The sequence below is a fragment of the Ipomoea nil genome, unplaced genomic scaffold (genome assembly GCF_001879475.1).
Source record: "Ipomoea nil cultivar Tokyo-kokei standard unplaced genomic scaffold, Asagao_1.1 scaffold1421, whole genome shotgun sequence".
Lineage (NCBI taxonomy): Eukaryota > Viridiplantae > Streptophyta > Magnoliopsida > Solanales > Convolvulaceae > Ipomoea > Ipomoea nil.
The window spans coordinates 8,540,759-8,565,932 of NW_017617849.1; the positions used below are offsets into that span (position 1 = coordinate 8,540,759).

General features: G+C 31.0%; 2 protein-coding genes and 1 non-coding gene across 4 annotated transcripts; 2 read left to right on the top strand and 1 right to left on the bottom strand.

Annotated features, from left to right (window-relative positions):
- Positions 1-817: 817 nt before the first annotated feature.
- LOC109188026 (probable phospholipid-transporting ATPase 7) lies at positions 818-6,830 on the bottom strand. 2 transcript variants are annotated; one of them, XM_019338495.1, is made up of 12 exons: positions 6,617-6,830; positions 4,194-6,071; positions 3,969-4,079; positions 3,810-3,813; positions 3,417-3,662; positions 3,249-3,337; positions 3,069-3,153; positions 2,778-2,987; positions 2,522-2,647; positions 2,182-2,280; positions 1,838-2,029; positions 818-1,753 (listed from the first exon to the last, which is right to left on the bottom strand). In XM_019338495.1, exons 2-12 carry the CDS (start codon positions 5,981-5,983, stop codon positions 1,082-1,084), a joined length of 3,624 nt encoding a protein of 1,207 aa, XP_019194040.1. In that variant the 5' UTR covers positions 5,984-6,071; positions 6,617-6,830; the 3' UTR covers positions 818-1,081. The 2 variants fall into 2 exon arrangements, with proteins under 2 accessions (XP_019194040.1, XP_019194039.1); XM_019338494.1 differs by lacking the exon at positions 3,810-3,813 and having other exon boundaries at positions 3,417-3,693; positions 6,617-6,829.
- Positions 6,831-10,627: 3,797 nt separating this feature from the next.
- TRNAN-GUU lies at positions 10,628-10,701 on the top strand. The gene has a single exon. It is a non-coding gene; the product is annotated as a tRNA-Asn (tRNA).
- Positions 10,702-13,563: 2,862 nt separating this feature from the next.
- On the top strand, positions 13,564-15,574 carry LOC109187460 (IQ domain-containing protein IQM5-like). The gene is made up of 7 exons (XM_019337647.1): positions 13,564-13,739; positions 13,845-14,028; positions 14,131-14,219; positions 14,304-14,391; positions 14,505-14,735; positions 15,181-15,279; positions 15,388-15,574. Exons 1-7 carry the CDS (start codon positions 13,564-13,566, stop codon positions 15,541-15,543), a joined length of 1,023 nt encoding a protein of 340 aa, XP_019193192.1. The 3' UTR covers positions 15,544-15,574.
- Positions 15,575-25,174: the final 9,600 nt, after the last annotated feature.

Below are 25,174 nucleotides of genomic sequence, written 5' to 3' on the forward strand. Positions count from 1 at the left end.
CAAATTTATACTAAATTTAGACGAATTATTAGAATGACTAAAATATATTCAAATTCTATACTCAATCACATTATTGGGAGAAATTATTATAATTGAAGAATCATTTCAATAATTTATTCTTTATTTTTATAATTAAAATTTTGAGTAGAATTTGTACTCTAATCATAAATTTTTTAGTAATTATATTAAAAAAATTATGTAGAACTTCTGTATACAAAAAAATAAAAAGTGACAAGATATATTTATACTTTAAAAAAATAATAAACTCTGTATGAATCAATGAATCATTATATTGAATATGTACTTCTTCTTTTTTGAAACATTGACAGTTTTTTTTATGATGTTGTAGCATTTCGTCATAGTTTTAATGTATAGTTTGAAGGTTATCGAGGTCCCTTACACATCTCCCAAGACATTATTTATGAGGGGCAAGGCCGGAGTCTATATCAGGGTGTCGGTCTATGACTTTCATTCCCCAATTTGGTATTAGTCTCGGACTTCCATTCTCCAGTTTAGTACTTCGAGTTCCCGCCTCTTTTATTATAAAAAAAATCACAAAAACTGTTATAACAATTACTGCTTTATAATTTCATTAACAGCCCACTTATATTACTTTGCAGTTGCATTAGCAATACCGATTGCTCCAAATTGTTTAGTTAGTTAATTCCTGTTTTCCCTTATCCATTATGGTACAAAATGAAACAATAAAGTGCAAGAAAAGAATTGTAGGTGAATGAAGGCAGGGCAGCATCACATCACAACACACAAGCAAATGTGTGTTGGTAAAAATAAGAAAGACAAAAGTGGGAGATAGAGATAGGTTCTGAATGTTGTGTATAGACTAATAGAAGAAAGTATTGTACATACAGCAGCCTGAAATGCTATGAAAGAATGAAGAATGGCCTAAGATGAACCCATCATACTGATAAAGAAAAAGCATATTACAGATGGACTACAAAGATCAGCCAGAGAACATATATATATAAAAATTGCAGGGTGGCTCAACAACCCAACCCCTCCCCCTCCCTAACTTACAACAAAGGATAAAAGCAAAAGCAAAACTAGAGGATATATCTCGTGATTATTTACGCGGTACGTCTAAGTGTGAGTTCATCGTTGAATACTTCTTCTGCAGCCTCCCTTTCAAATTCCTGATCTTTGCATCTACTCTTGCCGTGAACCCAATCTTGGTCTTTGATTTCGCCTTGGACCGCTCTCTTCTCCACATGTTCCTGTCCTCGACGTCTTTCCTGAAGAACTTGATTTCTTGGATGATGTGGTGGTCCATGGGGTTGAAAGATCTCTGGTAAGCTATGTGGACAAGGTATGGGAGGATGCAGGTTAAGCATGTCAAGAAGGTGGAAACCCAGTAGATTGGGGCGGGAGCTAGGGACTCGATCAGCATTTTGTAGGCATCTTTGGAAATTCTTGGCGACATCTCGCCATATACTAAAAGTAATATGTACCAACTGATAATACTCCCCCAAATAAGAACATGTTGTATCCATGTAAAATGACTCATTGCTAGCGCAATCTGGGCGTTTACTGCCCAGACAACGCCAGTGAACATGGCAGTACCTACAGCAGTCAAGTCTGCAGTCTGGCCTTGTGCCCGAAAGGCTTGGTCATAGAAGATGCTTAGGTTAAGGAAAAATACAATGAGAGAGGTGTAGACGCCATTTCCCATCCACCCGAATATTCTATTCCAGTCGAAAAACAAGTTTCTGGGTCCTTGCTGATACAGCGCTGGGAACTGCAAAATGTGGTTCAGTTTTGATGGGTTTTGACTAGTTTAGAGTATCGCCCGCCTAACATAAACAGTGCTTAGAGGGCTAACCTGTAAACAGACTTGAGAAGACACATCCTGCTCAAAGACTCCAAGTGAAATGACAGGCAGCGAAGTAAGAACCACGTTGAACAGAAGCATATACCAATCATCGTATATTGACTGCCCCGAAAAACCAGTAAAAGCCTCAAAGTAAAAGAGTGTGAGCCCAAATGCAATATTTTTGTAGAAGAAGTAGCATATCTGAAACAGAGAGCATTTGTAAGGCAATGAAATATCCTTATCTTCGTGTGTGGTTAAAACTTAAAAGCATACTAGTTCGGAAGTAACCAATGATAATTGTGTTTTCGTTTCATTAAATGAAATAAATCTCCCAAAAGCAGTAAATTCGTTACCATCTGAGCAATTCGTTTGTAGCACCAGTGACCATGTACAACAAGAAGTCTCTCCAAAAACCGGAATTGTGCAATAGCAAAGTCACTGGACATCACAGCCTGCAAGAAACTAACACTTAAGCCCATAAAAAACACCCAAATTCAAAAAATGCTTATTCAGATAAATAGTTTCGTTTGAATCATCAAGTTTTAGTATCGAATATGTTGATCTTATTCTTCATTTCTTTCCAGTCACACTCTTTTTTTCTAGTTTTGGAGAACGGTAAGAGCCACATCAAGTCGTCTTGAGTGGGAAATAGCAAAATAAATAAGCAATTGGTCAGCTAGATGCACTACCAACCTGCATTCCTTCTGCCCCACTGATTCCAACGCCAATGTCAGCTTCCTGAATCATTCCAACATCATTTGCACCATCGCCAATTGCTAAGGTTGTTTTTCCAGTTCCCTCTTTCACTAACCTTGTCACCTATGCAACCGAATAATATTATACCGATCAGTCTGTGCACACAGCCGCACACATATAGAGAGACATACTTGGAGGAGGGAGAAACCAAAAAATGTCAGTGGAACTGAGAGAAAATTTGAGGACATCTTACCAGAGCCTTCTGCTTTGGAGACACACGACAGCAAATCACAGACGCACAATCAACAGCTAAGTTCAAAAATTGATGCTTCATATCATCCTCCAATGCATAAGTTAGAGTTTTTCCATCAATGATCACTGCAAATGCAGCATGTGGGTCCTTTTCGAGCTTGACCATTTGAGAACCATTTGTCATTTGCAACAAAATACTCTCCTTAACAGCCTGAGGAGTAACAAATAGCAAGGACTACCATGAATTATAATACATTTCTTGAGAATCTTAGTATTGTTTTATAAAATATACCTCTTTGGAATCGTTCTCAACTGCATCTGTATTTGCTGATATACAAATTTGCTTCATACCCTGTCGAAGCAAACTGCAAGCGAATCTACACAAACCAAAATTCCAATTAATCATATGGATCCATTGATCCAATGACTTAATAACTATGCAAAGCTCTCTGTCTTGTGGTCAGAGACCCACCCTATATTGATTGCAGTTTCCATCTTATCCCCTGTTAGAACCCAAATCTTTAACCCAGCTTGTGCCAATTTGTCTATGCATTGAGGAACCTGGTGGGAAAAATAGAATACTAAGTCCAGAAGCACAACAGAGTTCATTAAACTGATAATGCATATACAAAATACGTACTCCTCTCTGCAGTTTATCCTCCACAGCAGTAGCACCAACAAGAACCAGATCCCTTTCCATCATATCAGATACCCGCTCAAGCATTGCTTCCCTATCACCTCCAATTGAAGTTCTTGCTTTAGTAAATTCTTCATTCCATGCATTATACTCTGCCTCCTCAAGCTTCTTGTATGCAAGTGCAAGTGTACGTAAGCCAGCTTCTCCATAATCATTCAAATGCTTTGTGGTAGCCTCTAGATACATTTTTCCATTTTTTGCTAGTCTATCAAATATGATGCTGTAGAATGCACATAAACAGCAGATATATTGCAAATTAAATCAGATCAAAGCAGAACAATGCCAGTCTAAACAAAATTATATAAAAAACATTTATAAGCTATAAATTCCAAGGATGATGCTACCCAACCCCCAAACTGCCCAAAGGTAGGAGAGGGGTAAAACAAGCAGGAGGGGAAAAAAAGCAATAAAGAGTGCAAAAAAGAATGAATTTTGGTGCTATGGGAGTTCATGAAGAACCTATTGTAGTATAATGATATTAATTCCGGACCAGACCTGTCTGCTCCTTTGCACAAGAGAAAAATCTGCCCAGTCTCATCTCGGACAATGACAGACATTCTCTTCCTCTTGCTTGTGAAGTCCAACAAATTGAGAAGTTTGACTTCCCTACATATTGGAGAAAAAAAAAAAGGAATGATAATAAGATACGTAATTGACAACAGAATTCATATACTGGAGTCTGGAGAGTATTGTAAGCTGCTCCTTTAACAAGAAACTCACCTTTCATTAGGCTCTTGAAAAGAAGGATATCTCTCACGAACAACTATGGATGATTGAGTTCTTTTACAAAACTCAAAACCAAATTCTCTAGCTGCAACAAGAAATGAACCTTCGTCTGGTGACTCTGCTTCATAGGTGAAGATACCAGTCTCCTCATTTAGTTCAGGAATTGCTGTATGACAAACTGACAGTATCCTGAAGAATAATAAGATGACATCTGCGTTAGGTTCATTTACCCAATTTCCATTCATGAGGCGGTTGTCCTCAAAGCTAAAACCCTTTATTGCTGGTTTTTTTTCATCATCATCTTTACAAGTAACAACTGTCTCCAACTCAATATCTGATGCAGCACATCCAGTTGTACTAGGTATGCTCTCAGCATCTTCCTCATCAAGTTCCATAGCCATTTGCTTTGCAGCTGCAAGCTCTACATCACTAGCACGCTTTCCATATGCAACACCAGCGATGGAGCATTTCAGGTAATCCATCTGGTTGCAGGTCAAAGTACCAGTTTTGTCAGAAAGGATTGTGTCAACCTGGCCTAACTCCTCATTCAGATTTGATGTTCTTGCTTGAGCAGGAGTTCCAGTCTCTTCGTCGTACATATGAACATCCTGATTGATGAACACTGCCTGTAGGACTTTCACCACTTCAATGGACACGTAAAGGGAGATGGGTATTAAGTATCCATACAATAAAAGAGCAGTGACCAGGTGAAAAATCCCAGACAACTCAGGTTTGTTAGGATTATAAAGGATATTATTTATATCATATGGTTGTATATACCACCAGTCAGGTATCTGGTACCTCGTCTTCACAGTAAAGCCCACTGAGCTAATCAATGAGATCAACATGAGGAGAGTAAAAAGGATGTAAATGATTTTGTCCATTTGTCTTTCAATCCGACTCCTTTTTGAGGGAGACTTTGTAGAATTCTGCATAACTTTGCTGTCATGACCAGTGAATATCACCACTCCATACACATAAGCAGTATTCCTAAGCTTTGAATCTCTAAGAAGAATCTGACCAGGATCAAGAGGATAAATCTGGCGCTCATACTCAAGATTACCAACAAAAGTGTAAAGATTGGGGTTGGGATCTTCACATTTTATAGTTGCCGTGAACTCCTTGAAAGACTCGTCATCTTCCAAGGGTAAGGTTACCTCTAAAGCTCTTTTTACCTTCAAGTTTGTCTCTCCATCTAAGTTCATCGTTTCCACATAACAGATTCCATCTTCATAACTAGATGACAAAAGAAGTAAATCTGCAGGAAAAAACTGATCCTTTGACACTTTGATAACATCTCCAACCCGAAGCTTCATCCATGGCTTATTACCAAAAGAACCATCCTTCTTGTGAACATTAGATTTTCTCAGATTGACCTTCATATCCTGGATGAACCGCTGCCAGTCCTCCATTGCTTCCTTTGCCATGCTCAACCCAACAACAAAGACTAAAGGAGCTATCATACTAACAGCCGAGAATGGTGAAACCGGTGTGAGAGACAGAATTGCAGCCAGCAGAAAGTACAAGTTGGCAACACGCCTGAACTGCTCAAAGATGGCCTTGGGCAGGAACGACAAGAAATTGTACTTTGTGGTTGTTATATAGTTTGTACAGTACTTGAGAGGTTTGATATCATGGATTTGGGGCTGGTTGCAATTCACTACACGAGTAAATCCAGGGCCTAACGGATGAGGCCTTTCATCCTCTTGAGTTCTTGGCCTGATACATGCAAATGTGTACAAATTGCTCCTGCGAAACTTCGCCCTTATCTTGCCTCTTGCCATTTTCCCTTTCTCCCTCAAGTGTCAATCTCTATTCAATTCTACCACCACCACATACTACAAATCAAAAAGTGACAATGGAGCAGCATCCCTGAGAAACGTGTTGTGTTATTCTTTATAACAGAATTGCATATTATTATCAAGAAAAAACAAACAAAGAAATCATCATTAATTCATATTCTAAACCAATTCAGGCATATGCATAATGCTCACTTCAAGAACAAATTCTCAGTCGACTAGAATCAAAAGGAATCGTTAAATAACGGCATCCAAAACAAAATCAATCTTAATTCCACCATTTAAGTTTCTTAAAGAGTTACAGCACAGCACAGCACAGCACAGCATATTAAACGAAACCTCCACACCTAACAATCCCGTCGCTCAATATTCAAACAATCACATTATCCACAAATTGGCATTGGCAACATCAACCAAAGTTTTAGCTGGAATTGAAACGAATAATAATTTGGAAAAAAAAAAAGAAAACAAACAAAGAATCCCGGATTGTTCCTTATAACCTACAAAATTAAACGCGAAATGATGCCCTCTTTCAAAGACAACACATTCCGCGCCATTGCAAAGAAGTGCGGCAAAAAAAAAAAAAAAAAAAAAAAAGTATGATGAAGAGAAATGTACCAGGTGCGAAACAGGGGGTCGAGCAAGTTGAAAATTTGAAGCAGACCCAGAAAGGAAAGCACGGCGATGAAGGGGAATGCAGGTGCAAAGTTGCAGAGATCGCGAAGTAGGAGAGAGAAAAGTTGGAAGAGAGAGAGAGAGAGAAAGAAAGAAAAGAAAACAGAGCAATCTCGTCCGAACCGATTACCAGTATTTTACGGGGCCTCTCTCTCCCTCCCTCTGTCCATCATTTTCTATTTTCTGTACATACATGCATTTATTTTTGGAAATGTACCAAAAATATCATATATATTTTTGGGTGAATTTCTACTGTTCTTTGATTGGCTCTGATTTTGAGATTATTCATCAAATATTTTTATTATCTTTTCTTTTTTAATTTTTTTTAATGCTACCGACCTTATTACATTGTAGTATCTGTTCAAACATACTTTCTCAACCTAATGAAGCACAAAGAGTCAGCAACGCCTCCACTCAAATTCGATCTCATGACATCCTACATGGGAGAGGTTACTACAGGTCTAAAAGGCCATTTTGGGGTGAAATTCTTGAAAAATATTTATATATTTTTCATCATATTTCTCATAACTTTTTTAATAGTGCTAAATAATATGTTTTTGGCGCAGGTGTAATTCATTAACTTAAGTCTCAAATAAAATAATCTAATATATAGGATAAATAGAATCTCAAAATAATATTTTAGACAGATTAGATTATAGGTTATATGAAATATATAATTTTCTTTATATGCTCTATTTGTCTGGCTAGTATAATTATGTTTTACAATCATGACATTTAGATTGTATAAGACACTACTCTAAATTCCTTCGTATTAGAGAGAGCATATGCAAATAGAATAATATTGTATCGAGAGGGTTCAATGCATTTTTTCTTATTAAAACTATATATTATATCACATTATATGGTTTTTTTTTTTTTTTTTTGTTTGAATGACGATGAAAACTCGCTGACAAGATAATTGGACAAGTACCGAACCCGACTCAGTGCACTTGGTTTGACCCATCAAATGAGTGATGACAGTCAAATAATAACAGTTGAAAGCATGTGGAACAGTTACAAGAGGCAACACATTAAGCACCGCCTCATCAAGAGTTACTGAGGAGCCCTGACATTTATGAAGAGGAGTCGTTGCATTTGTGAGGGAGTCATCAATGCTCATTATTATAGTCGTTACTACAGTATAAAAATCTAAGTCCATGTCGCAAAATGGAGACATTCTAAAGCTCGGTACTCACGGTTAGTAATACAACTTGTCTCAATTTACGTATACTAAAATATACTCCGGTAATCATATTTACCGTCACTCGCAAACACTATTTGAGAGTGAACACTAAGAATCACGTTATATGTCATTTTTAATTTTTTAATTTTTGTTAGGAATTTTGATTGTTAGATGAGAGAATGTGGGAGTATGTTATGTTAAATTAATTTTTGGCATACCTTCTTAGAGTAATAACCAATAAAAACGTTGAAAGGTCAATTACATTCAAGCACAATTCACCCAGCGGACACATGGGTGCATTAAAAGCTATTAACATTTTTCTTTTATCCTATTAGAAATGTTTTTTTTTATTAACAAAAATTCACACAAAAAATAAAAATAAAAAATCAAATCAATGTAGTTGCTCTAATGAGTCTTTCAAAAATGATGTGAAATTCTTCAAAACAAATTTACAAAAAAACGCACACACAAAATCAACACTCATTCTTAATAATTCTAAAAATATGAACTTCAAAATGAACATGTGCAAAATTGATGTGAAAACTAGTGATGAAACTAGACACATTACAACACCAGTATTCAGACTACTTGCAGAGTCATTGTTGTTACTAGGGCCGGATTTTGGACTGTGCAAGTTAGGCCTATCGCACAGGACCCCCAAATTTTAGAGGGTCCCAAATTTTGAAGAGTCCAATATTTAATTTTTACTTAGCTAATTTAGAAATAAATAATAAAAGTTGTCAATTATAGTTAAAAGGCTTAATGGATAAATGATAGAAACATGTGTTTATTGTGTTTCAATTTAGAGGTCAAAAGTTCAAAACTTGCACCTTTGCATTGCGCGCACACCATTATTATTATTATTATTATTATTGTTATAATTGTAATTTATTCCATAACATTTGATTTTTTCTTTGCGCACAACAACATTTTACTACATTATTATTATTAGAAAAAATTATTGTATTGGTTTAAAAGATTGTAATTTTGATAAGACCTCATTTATTTACCAGAATGGGCCACAAAAATCTAAAAACCGGCCCTAGTACTTTTTCCTATCAAGTAACCAAGTTATGGAACCAAAATAATAGGTACTACTCATGAACATTATAATTGTTCAATACTTTTATATGAGAATCTACACACACATCTCGCAACACATAAAACATATAGTGAAAAAAACTACCGCTGTCAAACATCAATTGACGCTTGCACTGGTGTTTTTACAAAGTTACAAACATTATATTTATTTTAATGACAATTATAATCAATATCTCCTATATTATCTTGCATTTATATACTTTGAATTACCATTTTAAATAAATAAATTCAACTTTCAATCCACCTCTCATACATAATCTTACATTAATATACATATTTTAATTTAAAAATTATTGTTCTCGTGTGAATTACATAATTAGACATTATAAGATGTACAATTCAAATTTTAAAAGTAATTACAGAATTGCATGATGCAAAATTACGTATATGCGAATCCATTATAATTTAAAAAATATATATATAAAAATAAAAATGTGTAATCTGGGCGGGAGTTGTGGGCAAATAGTGCAAAGCATAGTGACGTATAGTACGTGGCAAGTAGTGGGACGCATTAAATGGATGTTGGAATTTGTGTGGGGCCGACACCTATGGAAGTTTCTGGGAAGCTCCAACCATTCCAACGTTAGTTTCTTCCTAATCAACAATCATAGGAGAGATTAGTGGTACTGCTGGACTATTAATTATTGCATAAATCCAACAACGTTTTCTTTTTATTTTTATTTTTCTTTCAAGTTATCATAATTCAAATACGATTGAGGAATAACCAACTTCGGTTGTTTGATTGACATATTTTTAAAACATTATTATGGATTTGATTATCACCTTAATTGAAAGACTCACTCTCTGATAAAATAAGAGTTTCATTTCATTATTCCTCCTTAACCTAATCATTCTCATTCCACCATACTACCAAACATGCAAAATACTTTTATCAAAACTCATTATCATTACGAAGTATTTGATACACATTTCGATTATGATTCCCATGTTCGAACCAAACACACTCTAAGTCCATATCTCTTGAACCTTACAACCAACAACTCTTAGTAAAATAATTGATCAGTTTAACTATGTACATGATTTTACACTTTCAAAATTTTTAATTTTAAAAAATTAAAAAAATTGTTAAAAGACAGAAAGACACATTATTTAAAAAAAAAAAAAAAAAGACACATGATTTTCCATTACTACAGATCACCCACACCTTTGATTGCCAAATTTCTGTTGAAAGTTGACTAGTATCTTTGAGATCCTGCTCTGATTTGCCAAATTTTCTATCAAATTTTGACTAACAATGCCAACTGGCTGGTGTTGAAAATGTGATGAGCATGATGAAACATTTTAAATGTCCTCCCCATAACTCTTTTAAAAATATCGATTGTTTCTGGCCATGAGTTTGCCTATGACAATCTCCCGCTAAGACTTGCTTTCAATAACAACGTGTGGGTTCAATTTATATTACGAATATTCAAGATTTGAGTCCGAGTTGAATTCCTTGTGCATAAAAATAAAAGTGTACAATTTAGTGTTGATTTTCAAAAATCAGATTAGCTCAATTTACCTACTTTGAGTTTGGGACAGGTTAATAGGGTCCGGGTTTCTAGGATACAATTCGGCTTTAGTTACATTTCATATGGTATCCTTATCTTTGGTCATAACTCTTTAATGGCACACCCATTATCAATATTTTTGTATTTCATGAATACATAGCTGGAATAGCTCAGTTGGTTAGAGCGTGTGGCTGTTAACCACAAGGTCGAAGGTTCAAGCCCTTTTTCTAGCGAATTACATATTTTTTGCTGTAGACTCGCAGTTTATTGCAGGCTCAGAGGTTAACAAGATACAACATCATCAAAGTGCTAAAGGAAACCATAAAATGTCCACAGTTAAATCTCATAATTCATACAACAATATATATTTCTAAGCAACAGCCAAATCACTTGTTCTTCTTGGGATGAATTGCTCCGACAACAGCCTCTACTTCTTCCTTCACTCGTTCAAACACACCCGGTGCCTTAACTTCATCAACCGAGGTGGTCTCATCAATATCATCGCTGCTTCCATGTGTTTCTTTGTCGTGGATTTGAGGTTTATCGTGCTGAAACATAGTCTGCATCTCTTCCTTAGCTCGCTCAGTCATGTTTGCTGATTTCACATCTTTCTCATCCACAAAGGTCAAAAATTACATAAATTAGATCACTGATACATAGGATGTCAATTTAAGCCCAAAATATATGGGCTGATTCGATAAAACAAAAAAAAGGCTAAAATATTTCTGCAGCCCAGAAATTGTTGAACTGTATAAAAGTCGAAATCTTTTAATAAATAAAATATGCAGAAGAACAGTACCCAAGTTAGGTCTCCAATTCCAGGAGAACATTAATCTTTTCTGGCAATCATTTATCCAAGATTAATCCTCACAAGAAAACCCATTTTGTTAATTTTCCAGTTGAACATGAAAAACCAGCTGGTTCGAGGATATGAATATAGTCCTAGATTAAAGATTCAAACTTTAAATCCCCCAAACAACAACGAAAGCTTTATCGTACAACCGTAGAAGAGCGCTAATGGCAGAAGGTGTAAATAAGAGGAAATCTGTACCTGAAGGAGCGGATTCGTTCTTTCTTGCGTTTGTTTCCGCCATGAGAGATTGGTGATAGAGCAGAGACGAGCTTTTGCAGTTTTGCAGGGATGATGACAAAGAGCCCAAGAAGAAGAAGAATAGGGAAATGAATTGGGCCTATTTTCCATTGGGCCGACCACTAATGGCCCAATAAAAAATTTTGACTTAATTTTTGACCTTTTATTATTACGGAGTATTATACTTTTCCTTGTTTGAAGGGGCTTGAATAGTTGAAAAATATCAGAAAACACCACAATACTTTTACTGTTTTACAATCATATATGCACTTGGACCCATTCCAACTGTTTTGGAACTTGCTGCAATGCAGAGACAATGAAATTGATTCTTGATATGGAAAAGTATTGATATGCAATTACTCATTTTAATGTTGTGATAGGAAGTAAATGTATTGAAATTTGAATTTCAAACAAAACCCCATCATACACTTAATTACACCAAGCCCAGGCCACAACATTCTAGTTACACGGGCGTTCAAGATTGTCATACGGAATATTCTTCTAATTAACACGGTGCCAAACTTCTTGGACAAGGAAGGAATTTCCTAACCTTTATCATCCTTTCATATGCAATGGCAATGTGATACATTTTTTTTTTTTTGAATGCAAATACATAGTTGGATAATATATTTTAAATTATACTACGCAATAACATATCTAAGTTAGCCAGTTAGGTGTCTAAAAAAAAAGTCATTAACCCCACTTTATAACCATGTTAACATTTCTTTAAATTAATACTCCGTATAATTTAACTTTTTTTATTTTTAATTTATTAAAAATATTATTAAACACAAAAAAATTAATTTAACAATTTAAAAAATTAACGAAGTAACTAAAAAAGAGTTAAATTAATTAATAAATTATAAATAAGATAAGTAAGATGAGACAGAGAAAATAAGCACTATCATAAAAAACAAAATATGATTTAAGCACATAATAATAATAATAATAATAATAATAATAATAATAATAATAATAATAATAATAATAATAATAATAATAATAATAAGTGAAATGCCATTTTTACCCTCATATTTAACAGCCCTAACACTTATTTAAAGGAGAGGGGAAAAATAGCCACTTCAAAAACAATTAAGGGGAATAAAGTGGTTACATAAACAACACAGGGGTAAAATATGCTATATGTAAACAACACAGGGGGAAAAGTGCCATTTTCCCTTAATAAAATAAATCGAGCACTCACTCTCTTTATTCGAAAGTATTAGATCAAATTGGTCAAAATATCAACTCATGTATGTAAGCATGACATGTTAAAAAACTCTAAATCAGATCTTTCTCAAGTAAAAGTTAAATTTCATTGATAAGATTTGAATTTGAATTAGTCTCATAGTGGTGGAGATACCGAATATTATATTGGGAAGGATATCAAATATACATTAGGGTGGATCCTAGCTAATTAGTGAAAGAGTTGAAGTTAGTCAAATCAAATTAACAATAAAAGGCACTTAACCCTTATCAGGATCAAAAGGAAAGCTCTAGTAGGAGATTTGAGGGGGATGGGATCTGTGGGAAATGGGAGTTTATACCATTGACCTCATTCCAACCTTGAGAATGAACAAATCTTGAATCCAGTCAAACCCCTTTTCCAGGTTCAACTCAATATAATAGAAACTTTCAATCCCTCCATTATTGCATCTATCTATCCTACCTTCTTTATTATCATTCACCGTTTGGGGGAATCACACTCCATCATATTCAACACATACATACCATGAATTGCAGTGTACTCTGATTTTGAATTTGACCATTTTATTATATTCCTCCATTACCAAAATCAATAATTAATAAACTCGCCATGCATATATATATATATAGACTATAAAAGAAGACATTAAAGGGAGTTTCAGTGCACAACTACCCACCTGTCATCGTTTTCTTTCATTTACAAGAAAGCCCACAGCCCACGTTTTCCAATTCCATTCTTTACTGTACTCAAACAAAAGTGTGAAGGGTTTTCTGCAATTTTCATTGGGTATTTGCAGCAATGGTGATGAGATCATCAGTTATGGAGAAGACGACATCATGGGATCATCAATTTAGTACGACAGAACCTCCGAGCCGAGATTTCCATGCACATGCAGCCACGTTTCAGAAAGTTTACAATGCTTTCCGAACCAGAAGACACCTTGGAGACTGTCGCCTCATTGTCCAAGATTTATGGTTAATGTTAATTGTTTCTAGATGTTGAAATTGATACAACAATACAAACTAATCGATGTCCATCTATATCTTAAATCTTAAAATTTAATAAATGTGGATTTATAGGTGGTGCGCGACACACTTTGGGGTTCTTAGACAAAGTTCGGTGACATTCTTTGACGCCGCCGGGAAGCCGGAAACCGCCGTGGCGCGGTGGGCACGGCTCAAGTCTAAAGCGTCGAAGCTTGGAAAGGGGTTGTCCAAAGACAAAGAGGCAAAACCATTGTATCTTAAGCACTGGCTAGAGGCTGTAAGTGACAAAAAAAAAAAAAACAAACAAAAAAACAACCTCGTAAACTCCGACCTCGTATCCCTAACAATCTAATTTCTTGTGAATTTTGGTTTACAATAGGTTGATCCACGCCATCGATATGGCTGCAGTTTAAACTTGTATCACGACGTGTGGGTCGATAGCCCCACCACGCAGCCTTTCTTCTATTGGTAATATAATTATATATGCCTTTCTTAGTATACATTTCTGATGTGTTTTGATTTGATCTGACAATATATTTTTATGAAATTAAGGTTAGATATCGGAGATGGTAAGGAAGTAAATCTGGAGAAATGTCCGAGGAGTGAACTACAGCGTCAATGCGTTAAATATTTAGGACCAGTAAGCATATATACATACACTTCATATATATTATTCTTTAAGATATATAGATATACATGATATATATGTTGTAAGATTTTCATTAAATATTATGGGTGTTTAATTATTTGCAGAGAGAGAGGGAAGAATATGAAGTAATATTGGAGGAGGGGAAGATGAAGTACTCAAGAAATGGAAGTTTTGTGGACAGCATTGAGGGCACAGAATGGATATATGTTCTTAGCCCAGAGAGAGTATTGTACGTGGCACAAAAGGAAAAGGGCCGTTTTCACCACTCCAGTTTTCTCGCAGGAGGAGCCGCCATTGCAGCTGGAAAATTGCTTGTCTCTAATGGAGTAATTAAGGTAGTCCATTTCTAACAATTATGCTATCCTTAGTTAGCTTTATTATTATTATTTTTTTTTATTACAAATTTTTGGTGACGTGGAAACTCGCAGCCACTATCAAGAGTACAGTGTATACGGGATAAATCCGGTTAGTATTAAGAAATGAGCGAAAGATTTTGCATGACGGGTTCAACCAACATTCTCCTACAAAAATTATGTTTCATGGTTCCACCCACTCAGCCACCCCTTTAGGGCAATGAAAATTAACTTTAATTTTAATTCAACAATGTCTTTCGTCTCAACTAAAACTCTTATCTAAGACATCATGTAACAGGACGCGAGGACACATAATGCTTCCCATGACCTTTAACGTAACATGAGTATGACGATTCTAATAGTTGATTAAAATATGTGTTCTGTCTGAACTAACAATTTATATTATTTTGTGTTTAATTATTTGCAGGCTGTATGGCCATATAGTGGCCATTACAGGCAACCAGAAGAGAACTTTCTGTTCATTGGCTTCCTTGTGGAACACCATATTGACCCTAGCAGTTTCAAGGTAAGTTAGTAAACATATTTCATCTCTAAATAAGTAAAAATATGAACATTTTGTAGATTTACACCGTTCTACTTTGTACTTGGTATAAATTGATTAATATATATGTAGACCTACACTTTCAACGGTGAAGAAAGAGTTATGCCAAGTACGTTTTGTGACATGTTTGTTACGAAGAAAGAAACTGATGGTGCGACAATGTCAAAACAAACAAGTCTTAAAGAAGCAGATGGAAGGGAGATAACTAATCCGAGTAACCGTGCTTGAAGTGCATGAACATAAGCATTATGCAGTAACCAATTTTGACTATGTTAACTTGTCAGGAAAATATGAAATTTGTGAGTTATTACACATGAGCGAAATTTACTCGGCGCATATCTTTAAATTGTGATTATGGATTTCTTTATTCATCTATCTATATCTATATCTATATATATATATAAGTAAAATCCTCCTAACAAATTTTCCCCCCAAAACTTTAGTAGTAAAACTTATTTGGTAAGTAAATGTCAAATGGAAATTAAATAAAATCTCTTAATTGGTAATATTATATATGGTATTATATTCTATAATATAATATAATTGATAATATTATTATTCAAGTATAAAATAAAATTAAAATAACAACAACAACAATAATATATAATAATAATAATAATAATAATAATAATAATAATAATAATAATAATCCAAACCAAACTATATACAAAATAAAATTAAAATTAATTTTAAAAAAAAAAAAAAAAAAAAAAAAAAGACAAAGGTGGCTCCCATCCCATTAGTAAATGATGTGGGATCATTTTGATCCCACATTGAAAATGTTTAGAAAGAGGAGTTCTAGATCTCCTCTATATAAGAGAAGCAATGCTCTTCTTACAACCACACAATTGCTTGCCCATCAATGTGGGCAAGTATTGAGAAGTCCAAAGGCTTTTTATAGTACTATTATTGACTCGACAAATTATGTTGTGGAAATGTGTTCACCTTGCAAGGTAGATATGGTTCAAAAATAGTTCATAATTATGAATATAATAATCAATATATAGTTCAAAAATTATGAACATATAGTTCTATAATTATGAACATAGTGTTGTGAACATAATTATGAACACATAGTTATCTAATTATGAATATAGAGATTCAATAATTATGAATATATATTTTTATAATTATGAACATATAATTCAATAATTATGAACATAGAGTTCTATAATTATGAATATAGAGTTCAATAATTTTGAATATGAAGTTCAAAGATTATGAATATATAACTTTAAAATAATGAACTTATAGTTTAGTATTTATGAACATAGAAATGCAAGGTGGACACGGTTCCACAATCTATTAAAACTCAACGTGTCAAATGGCTCTTATATAAAAAAACTTATCTTAATGGATTCTTATTTTTTTTAATTTTTTTTAATTTATTAGGGTGTTTGGGAAAGATTAACCAAAAATGTATATGAGTTGTTTTAGTTTTTAGCCGTTTCAAGCAAATTGTTAAGTTATTAAATAATATTTTTGGTGTTTTGATAAATATAAAATGTTAAACAGACGAATTTCTTAAAATTCTAACGAATTTGCCAAAAAATCAAATAACAATAACAACAACAACAACAACAATAATAATAATCCAAACAAAAATATATACAAAATAAAATTAAAATTAAAAAGAAAAAAGAAAAAAAAAATAGACAAAGGGGAGTCACGGGCTCCCTTTGTAAATGATGTTGAGATCATTTTTATCCCACATTGAATGATTGAAAAGAGAGATCTCCTCTATATAACAGGAGCAATGATCCCCTTACAAACATAATTTCTTGCCCATCAATGTGGGCAAGTATTGAGATGTCAAAAGCTTCTTATTTAAGAAGCCTCAACTTTGTCTTCTTATTTTAGTTTGTATTTATTTGTTATTAATGGGGGTTGTGAAAGATTAACACAAAATGTATGTGTTGTATTAGTTTTTAGCTATTTGGAGCAAATTAGTGAGTTACTATATAATTTTTTGGGGGGTTTTGATTAAAGTTAAAATGTTAAAATGACAAATTTGTTAAAATTTTGACGAATTATCAATAATCAAATTAAAAAAAAATAAAAATAATAATATAATAATAGTAATCCAAACAAAACGATATACAAAATAAAACTAAAACTAAAATAAATATGAAGAAAACAAAAGGGTGCCATAGACTCCCCTTTGTAAATGATGTTGGATCATTTGATCCCACATTGGTAATGTTTAGAGAAGGAGCTCTTGAGCTCCTCTATATAAGAAGAGCAATGCTCCTTTTACAAACATAATTGCTTGCCCATCAATGTGGGCAAGTATTGAGAAGTCCAAATATTTTTTTTTTAGTACTATTGACTCGATAAATTATGTTGTGGAATTGTGTCCACCTTGCAAGGTAGACACGATTCTAAAATTGTTCATAATTATGAATATATTGTTCAACAACAATTATGAACATATAGTTTTATAATTATGAACATAGTGTTGTGAGCATAATTATGAACATATAGTTATGTAATTATGAATATAGAGATTCAAAACTTATTTGGTAAGTAAAAGTAAATGTCAAATGAAAATTAAATAAAATCTATTAATTGGTAATATTATATATGGTATTATATTCTATAATATAATATAATTGATAATATTATTGTTCAAGTATAATAAAAATATTATTGTTCAAGTATAAAATAAAATTATAATAATAACAACAACAACAACAACAATAATAATAATAATAATAATAATAATAATAATAATAATAATCATCATCATCATCATCATCATCCAAACAAAACTATATACAAAATAAAAATAAAATTAAAATTAATTATAAAATAAGAAGAAGACAAAGGTGGCTCCCCTTAGTAAATGATGTGGGATCATTTTGATCCCACATTGAAAATGTTTGAAAAGATGAGCTCTTGATCTCCTCTATATAGCCATACAATTGCTTGCCCATCAGTGTTGGCAAGGATTGAAAAGTCCAAAGGCTTTTTATAGTACTATATTGACCCGACAATTATGCTGTGGAAATGTGTCCACCTTGCAAGGTAGACATGGTTCAAAAATAATTCATAATTATGAATATAATAATCAATATATAGTTCAAAAATTATGAACATAGTGTTGTGAACATAATTATAAACACATAGTTATCTAATTATGAATATAGAGATTCAATAATTGTGAATATGAAGTTCAAAAATTATGAATATATATCTGTATAATTATGAACATATAATTCAATAACTATGAACATAGAGTTCTGTAATTATAAATATAGAGTTCAATAATTATGAGTATGAAGTTCAAAGATTATGAATATATAGCTTTATAATAATGAACTTATAGTTCAATATTTATAAACATAGAACTGCAAGGTGGGCACGGTTCCACAACCTATTAAAACCCAACGTGTCAAATGGCTCTTATTTAAAAAAACTTATCTTAATGGATTCTTAATTTTTATTTTAATTTTTTTTTAAATTTATTAGGAGATTTGAGAAAGATTAACCAAAAATGTATATGAGTTATTTTAGTTTTTAGCAGTTTCGAGCAAATTTATTAAGTTATTAAATAATATTTTTGTTGTTTTGATAAAATATAAAATGGTAAACAGACAAATTTCTTAAAATTTTGACGAATTTGTCAAATAATCAAATTACAATAACAACAACAACAACAACAACAATAATAATAATAATCCACACAAAACTATATACAAAATACAATTAAAATTAAAAACAAAAAAAAAACAAAAAGAAAAAAAGACAAAGGGGAGTCACGGGCTGCATTTGTAAATGATTTTGAGATCATTTTTATCCCACATTGAAAATGTTTGAAAGTAGAGAGCCCATCTATATAAGAGGAGCAATGATCACCTTACAAACATAATTTCTTGCCCATCAATGTGGGCAAGTATTGAGATGTCAAAAGCTTCTTATTTAAGAAGCCTCAACTATGTCTTCTTATTTTAGTTTTTATTTATTTATTTATTATTAATTATTAATGGGGGTTGTGAAAGATTAACACAAAATGTATGTGTTGTATTAGTTTTTAGCCATTTGAAGCAAATTACTGAATTACTATATAATTTTTTGCGGGTTTTGGTTAAAATTAAAATGTTAAAATGATGAATTTGTTAAAATTTTGGCGAATTTATCAATAATCAAATAAATAAATAACAATAAAAATAATAATAATAATAACAATAATAATAATAATAATAATAATAATAATAATAATAGTAATCCAAACAAAACGATATACAAAATAAAATTAAAACTAAAATAAATAAGAAGAAGATAAAAGGGTGCCACGGACTCACCTTTGTAAATGATGTTGGATCACTTGATCCCACATTGAAAATGTTTAGAAAAGGAGCTCTTGAGCTCCTCTATATAAGAGGAGCAATGCTCCTTTTACAAACATAATAATTGCTTGCTCATCAATGTGGGCAACTATTGAGAAGTTTAAAGATTTTTTTTTTTTTAGTACTATTGACCCGATAAATTATGTTGTGGAATTGTGTCCACCTTGCAAGGTAAACACGATTCCAAAATTGTTCATAATTATGAATATATATAGTTCAACAATTATGAACATATAGTTCTATAATTATGAACATAGTGTTGTGAGCATAATTGTGAACATATAGTTATGTAATTATGAATATAGAGATCAAAAACTTATTTGGTAAGTAAATGTCAAATGGAAATTAAATAAAATCTATTAATTGGTAATATTATATATGGTATTATATTCTATAATATAATATAATTGATAATATTATTGTTCAAGTATAATAAAAATATTATTGTTCAAGTATAAAAAAAAATTAAAATAATAACAATAATAACAATAACAACAACAACAATAATAATAATAATAATAATAATAATAATAATAATAATAATAATAATAATAACAACAACAACAACAACAATAATAATAATAATAATAACAACAATAATCTATATATCTATATATCTATATATATATATAAAAACAAAATCCTCCTAATCAAGTTTTCCCCCCAAAACTTAGGGACATTTTTGTAACATCATCCAATTTATATATATAATATAGATAGATAATATAGATGGCATATTTACCATATACGAATTTATTATATATATATAATTTATATATATATAAAAGTAAAATCCTCATAACAAATTTTCCCCCCAAAACTTTTGTAGTAAAACTTATTTGGTATGTAAATGTCAAATGGAAAATAAATAAATAAAATCCTCCTAACAAATTTTCCCCCCAAAACTTTTGTAGTAAACTTATTTGGTAAGTAAATGTCAAATGGAAATTAAATAAATAAATAATAATAATAATAATAATAATAATAATAATAATAATAATCTATATCTATATATATATATAAAAGTAAAATCCTCATAACAAATTTTTCCCCCAAAACTTTTGTAGTAAAACTTATTTGGTAAGTAAATGTCAAATGGAAAATAAATAAATAAAATCCTCCTAACAAATTTCCCCCCCAAAACTTTTGTAGTAAACTTATTTGGTAAGTAAATGTCAAATGGAAATTAAATAAATAAATAATAATAATAATAATCTATATCTATATCTATATATATATAAAAATAAAATCCTCCTAATCAAGTTTTCCCCCCAAAACTTAGGGGCATTTTTGTAACATCATCCAATTTATATATATAATATAGATAGATAATATAGATGGCATATTTACCATATACGAATTTATTATATATATAATATATATAATATAGATAATATAGATTGCATATTTATATATGCATATTTCGTACAGGGTATTCAATAGTAAGAGGTAAATTTATATGTATATTTTGAGGTAAATTTATATGCATATTTCTGAAGTTTATTTAATAAAATTAGAAAATAAAAAAGGATACTTAATTCAATGAAAATGAAAAAGGAAAATGAAAGATTGTTCAAAAAAAAATCTATATCTATATATATATATATATAAATAAAATCCTCCTAGCCAAATAAATTATTATACTTTCCTTTTGAATTACTATTTTCCACCTATAAATAAAAATTTATAGACTTTGGCATTCATTCATCTTCCCTCACACTACCGGTTCTTCATGATTTTCAATATATTCCTACGTCTTCTTCAATTCTAGCAAAACTCATTCACTTAATCTCTACTTCAGGTAATGGTTTCTACTCTCCAAATTCTTTTGTTTAAATCTAAGTTTGTTGAGATTGATGGTGAATAATATGCTTCGGTTATTATTATTATTGGATTTATTTGATTCACAGATTTTTTATCAAGGTGGTTAGGATGCTATTAAGGTTGATAGAAAGTTTGCCTTCGAGGGTAAGATTTTATGTTCACCAAAATTATTATTTTCTCCGAGTATTGTATGTATTGATATTATATGTGATATTATATGCTATATGTTATTCATGTGAACACATGTACATTTATCGATAAATGGTAATATTGTGAGTGGTGGTTCTTGAAATATTGAGAATGAGTTTCGATTTGTCAAACTCATGCGTTATGTAAATACTTGGCTTGAAATTTTTGGTGTTGTATACATAGTAGTATTGTGAAATTGTATTAATACTGGATTATGGACTATAATTATATTTTGGACAAATCATGTCGAGAAAATTGTATTTTGGAGAAATTAAAATTGTAAATTTTTTTTTTGAAAATTGTATTTGAAGAAAATTATATGTTCTGGAGAAAATTGTATTTTTGTGGAGAAAATATTTATTTGTGGAGAAATAATGAAATTTTGAGAAAATAATATATTGTGTGGTGTTCAGTAGGAGTGAGTACTGTTTACTTGGACTATTTACTACTCATTAGGCTTTGAAAGTATCACATAAGTTATGATTCAGTTTTCAAATTGTTTGAGGGTAGTAGTAAGAGTGAGTACTGTTTACTTGGACTATAATTAATAGGTATTTAGATTTAAAAAGTCTTCAAATATATGAATTATACATAGTAGCATAGAATCAATTAGTAGGACAATTATATTAAGTAATCTAATTAATAATTTATTTTTTAAATTATATCTCCTTTTTCTTAATGTGGATCTATATATTTTAAATAATTTTGATTTAATAATATTATACCTTAATTATAAACAAAATCTTCCTATTTTATTTTTTCCACTCAAACTTTTGTAGTTAATTAATTAAATATTCTATTGGTAATACTATGTACAAAAAAATATTAATTAAGTAATAACAAAATAGCATAATTAGTAATAATATGTATGGTATTTTATAATATAATTGGTAATATAATTAATTGGTAATAAACATATTCAGTAAACTACACGAATAACCATATTAATTTTATATTTATAATTTTAAATTTATGTCTTTTGTTTAAATTGAAAGATTTAATGGGTTTACATTCCTTTGAATATTCATTTTTTTTATTTGTTTACCCACACCTGCATGTCCATAGGTGAAATTATAGTATTTAAAATAATATTACAAAAATAATTATTAGCTGACAATAAAAACGGCACAGAATTTAGGCCAATTGAAATACAAAATGACTATTAATAATTAACTGAAAAGTAAATTTTTTTTGAAATTGACTCAAATGCACAAAATGAAATGAATATTAATAATTGATTAAAAAATAAAAATGAAATGAATATTAACAAATTACTGAAAATATAATTTTTTTTTTTTATGGAAACTAGGCCAATTGGAAAAGGAAATGAATATTAATAAATTACTAAAAATATAAAAATTACTGATATAAAATGCATTAATAAAAATGTAAAATGAAGTTTGCATCTCAACGTATAACCGAGATGGAAAGAAATATTTATATCGGTTATATATTTTATAAAATGTAAAGTTAGTGGAAATATAAAAACAATGTTATTAATAATTAACTAATTAATTAATATGTATTAAAAAAAATAATTGATTGAGAATAAAAATGACATAAAATTTATGCGAATTGAAATAGGAAATGACTATTAATAATTGACTGGAAATGAAAAATACTTCCAAACTGACTTAGTATATAGAAAGAATATTAATCTCGGTTATATATTTTATAAAATATAAAGTTACTGGAAATATATAAAAAAAAATCTGTATATATATGTTACTGAAATAAAGTTATGTAAAGATATAAATTTAAAAATTGAAAATGAAATAGAATCATTCAGTATTCACAATTTGTAAGGAAATTTTGTAATTAAAGATGGAAAATGTTTTGCAATACGATATGGAAATATAAGGTTTAGCCGAGATGGAAAGAATATTAATCGATATGAAAATTAAAATTTTTTACACAAAATGTTATTTTATACTAAGAATATAAGGATTGCGCAATTATAAGGTTTAGCCGAGTATGTCAAAAAACAAAAAGTTTAGCCGAGATGAAAAAATATTAATCTCGATTATATATTTTATAAAATGTAAAGTTAGTAGAAATATTAAAAAATATTTGTATATATGTTACTGGAAATATAGTTGTGTAAAGATATATATATATATATATTTACAAATGGAAAATTGAATAGAATCGTTTAGTATTCACAATTTATAAGAAAAATTGTGTAGTTAAAGATGGAAATGTTCTTGCAATACGTATGAATGATTTAAAAGAAATTAATTATGACTGATTTTGTAGCAAATCTTTATTCAAAATTACAGGACCTCATTACAATACGCATATATAAAGATGTAAAATTATGTATAGAATGTGTAAGGAAGATTTTGCTTAAAGATGGAAAACAAATTAGACGAATTGGAAAAGGTAATGAATATTAATAATTCACTCAAAATTAAATATGACCCCCATATATAATTCACTGAACACTGATATTTAAAATATCTAAAGTTTCAGCACTTAATGCGTACATCTACACATTGACTATTAATTTTGGTCAATTATTTGATCGAATTCAAGCAATTATAACATTAGAAAATACAATCGATACAACTCAATTTATCAATTACATTATATAATATTCGATATAATAATTTATATAATTATAGATCGATTCAAATATTCTTAAAATATTTTAACAAATTCATTCCGTGCATCGCACGGGGACAAATACTAGTTAAAAGAAAAAAAAAGATGAACTAATATTTTTTTTTGGCAATGTTTTAAGGTTGTTTCCATGTAACTTTGTAGATGACTTAGAATAGAAAAGGAATAACTTTAGTTTAAGATCAGATTTGGAGCAAATAATGTAATAAATTGTAGAATGCAATTAGATCACTCATTTTACTATCACATATTTCCAACAAATCCCTAAACATGTTCTTTATGTTTTAAGTTTTCTCAAAAATTGAAGAGTCATTAAAATCGGTTTAGTTTGTATTGTCATTTTTTTTGAAACTACAAACGGGAGGGGGACACCCCAGGCTGAGGGAGAAAAATAAAACAGCCTACTCTGTCTCAAGCATGAGACGATCATTCACAGCTCCCATTTGATCATTACAAATCAAAGTTTCACAGTCAGGGGGAGGGGAAGCAAAAATAATACAAGGCTCCCTCCTGTTAGCAGCTATCGTAGCCAAAAAATCCGCAACAAAATTCTGTTCACAAAAGACATGCACTAACTCGATGCTACCACCTCTACAGAGTAAATCTCTGCACTGTCTTTAATTTGTGTTGTCATTTAAACAAAAAAGAAAAAGAAAAAAAAAAAAAAGAAGACCGAAGTGGGCCCTACTAAATGGCGGGTTTTGGTGGGCCTAGTTGGCCCACTTTGCCGGCAAAAGGGAGGGCAATTCCGTAAATTACTGGACCACAAATGAAAAGAAAAGAAGAAAGAGACTGCAGTGTACTATCCGTTACAACCTCACTGCTTTAATTTTCGAATTTCGAAATTCAAACCCTTCAAATTCCAAACGCTCCTC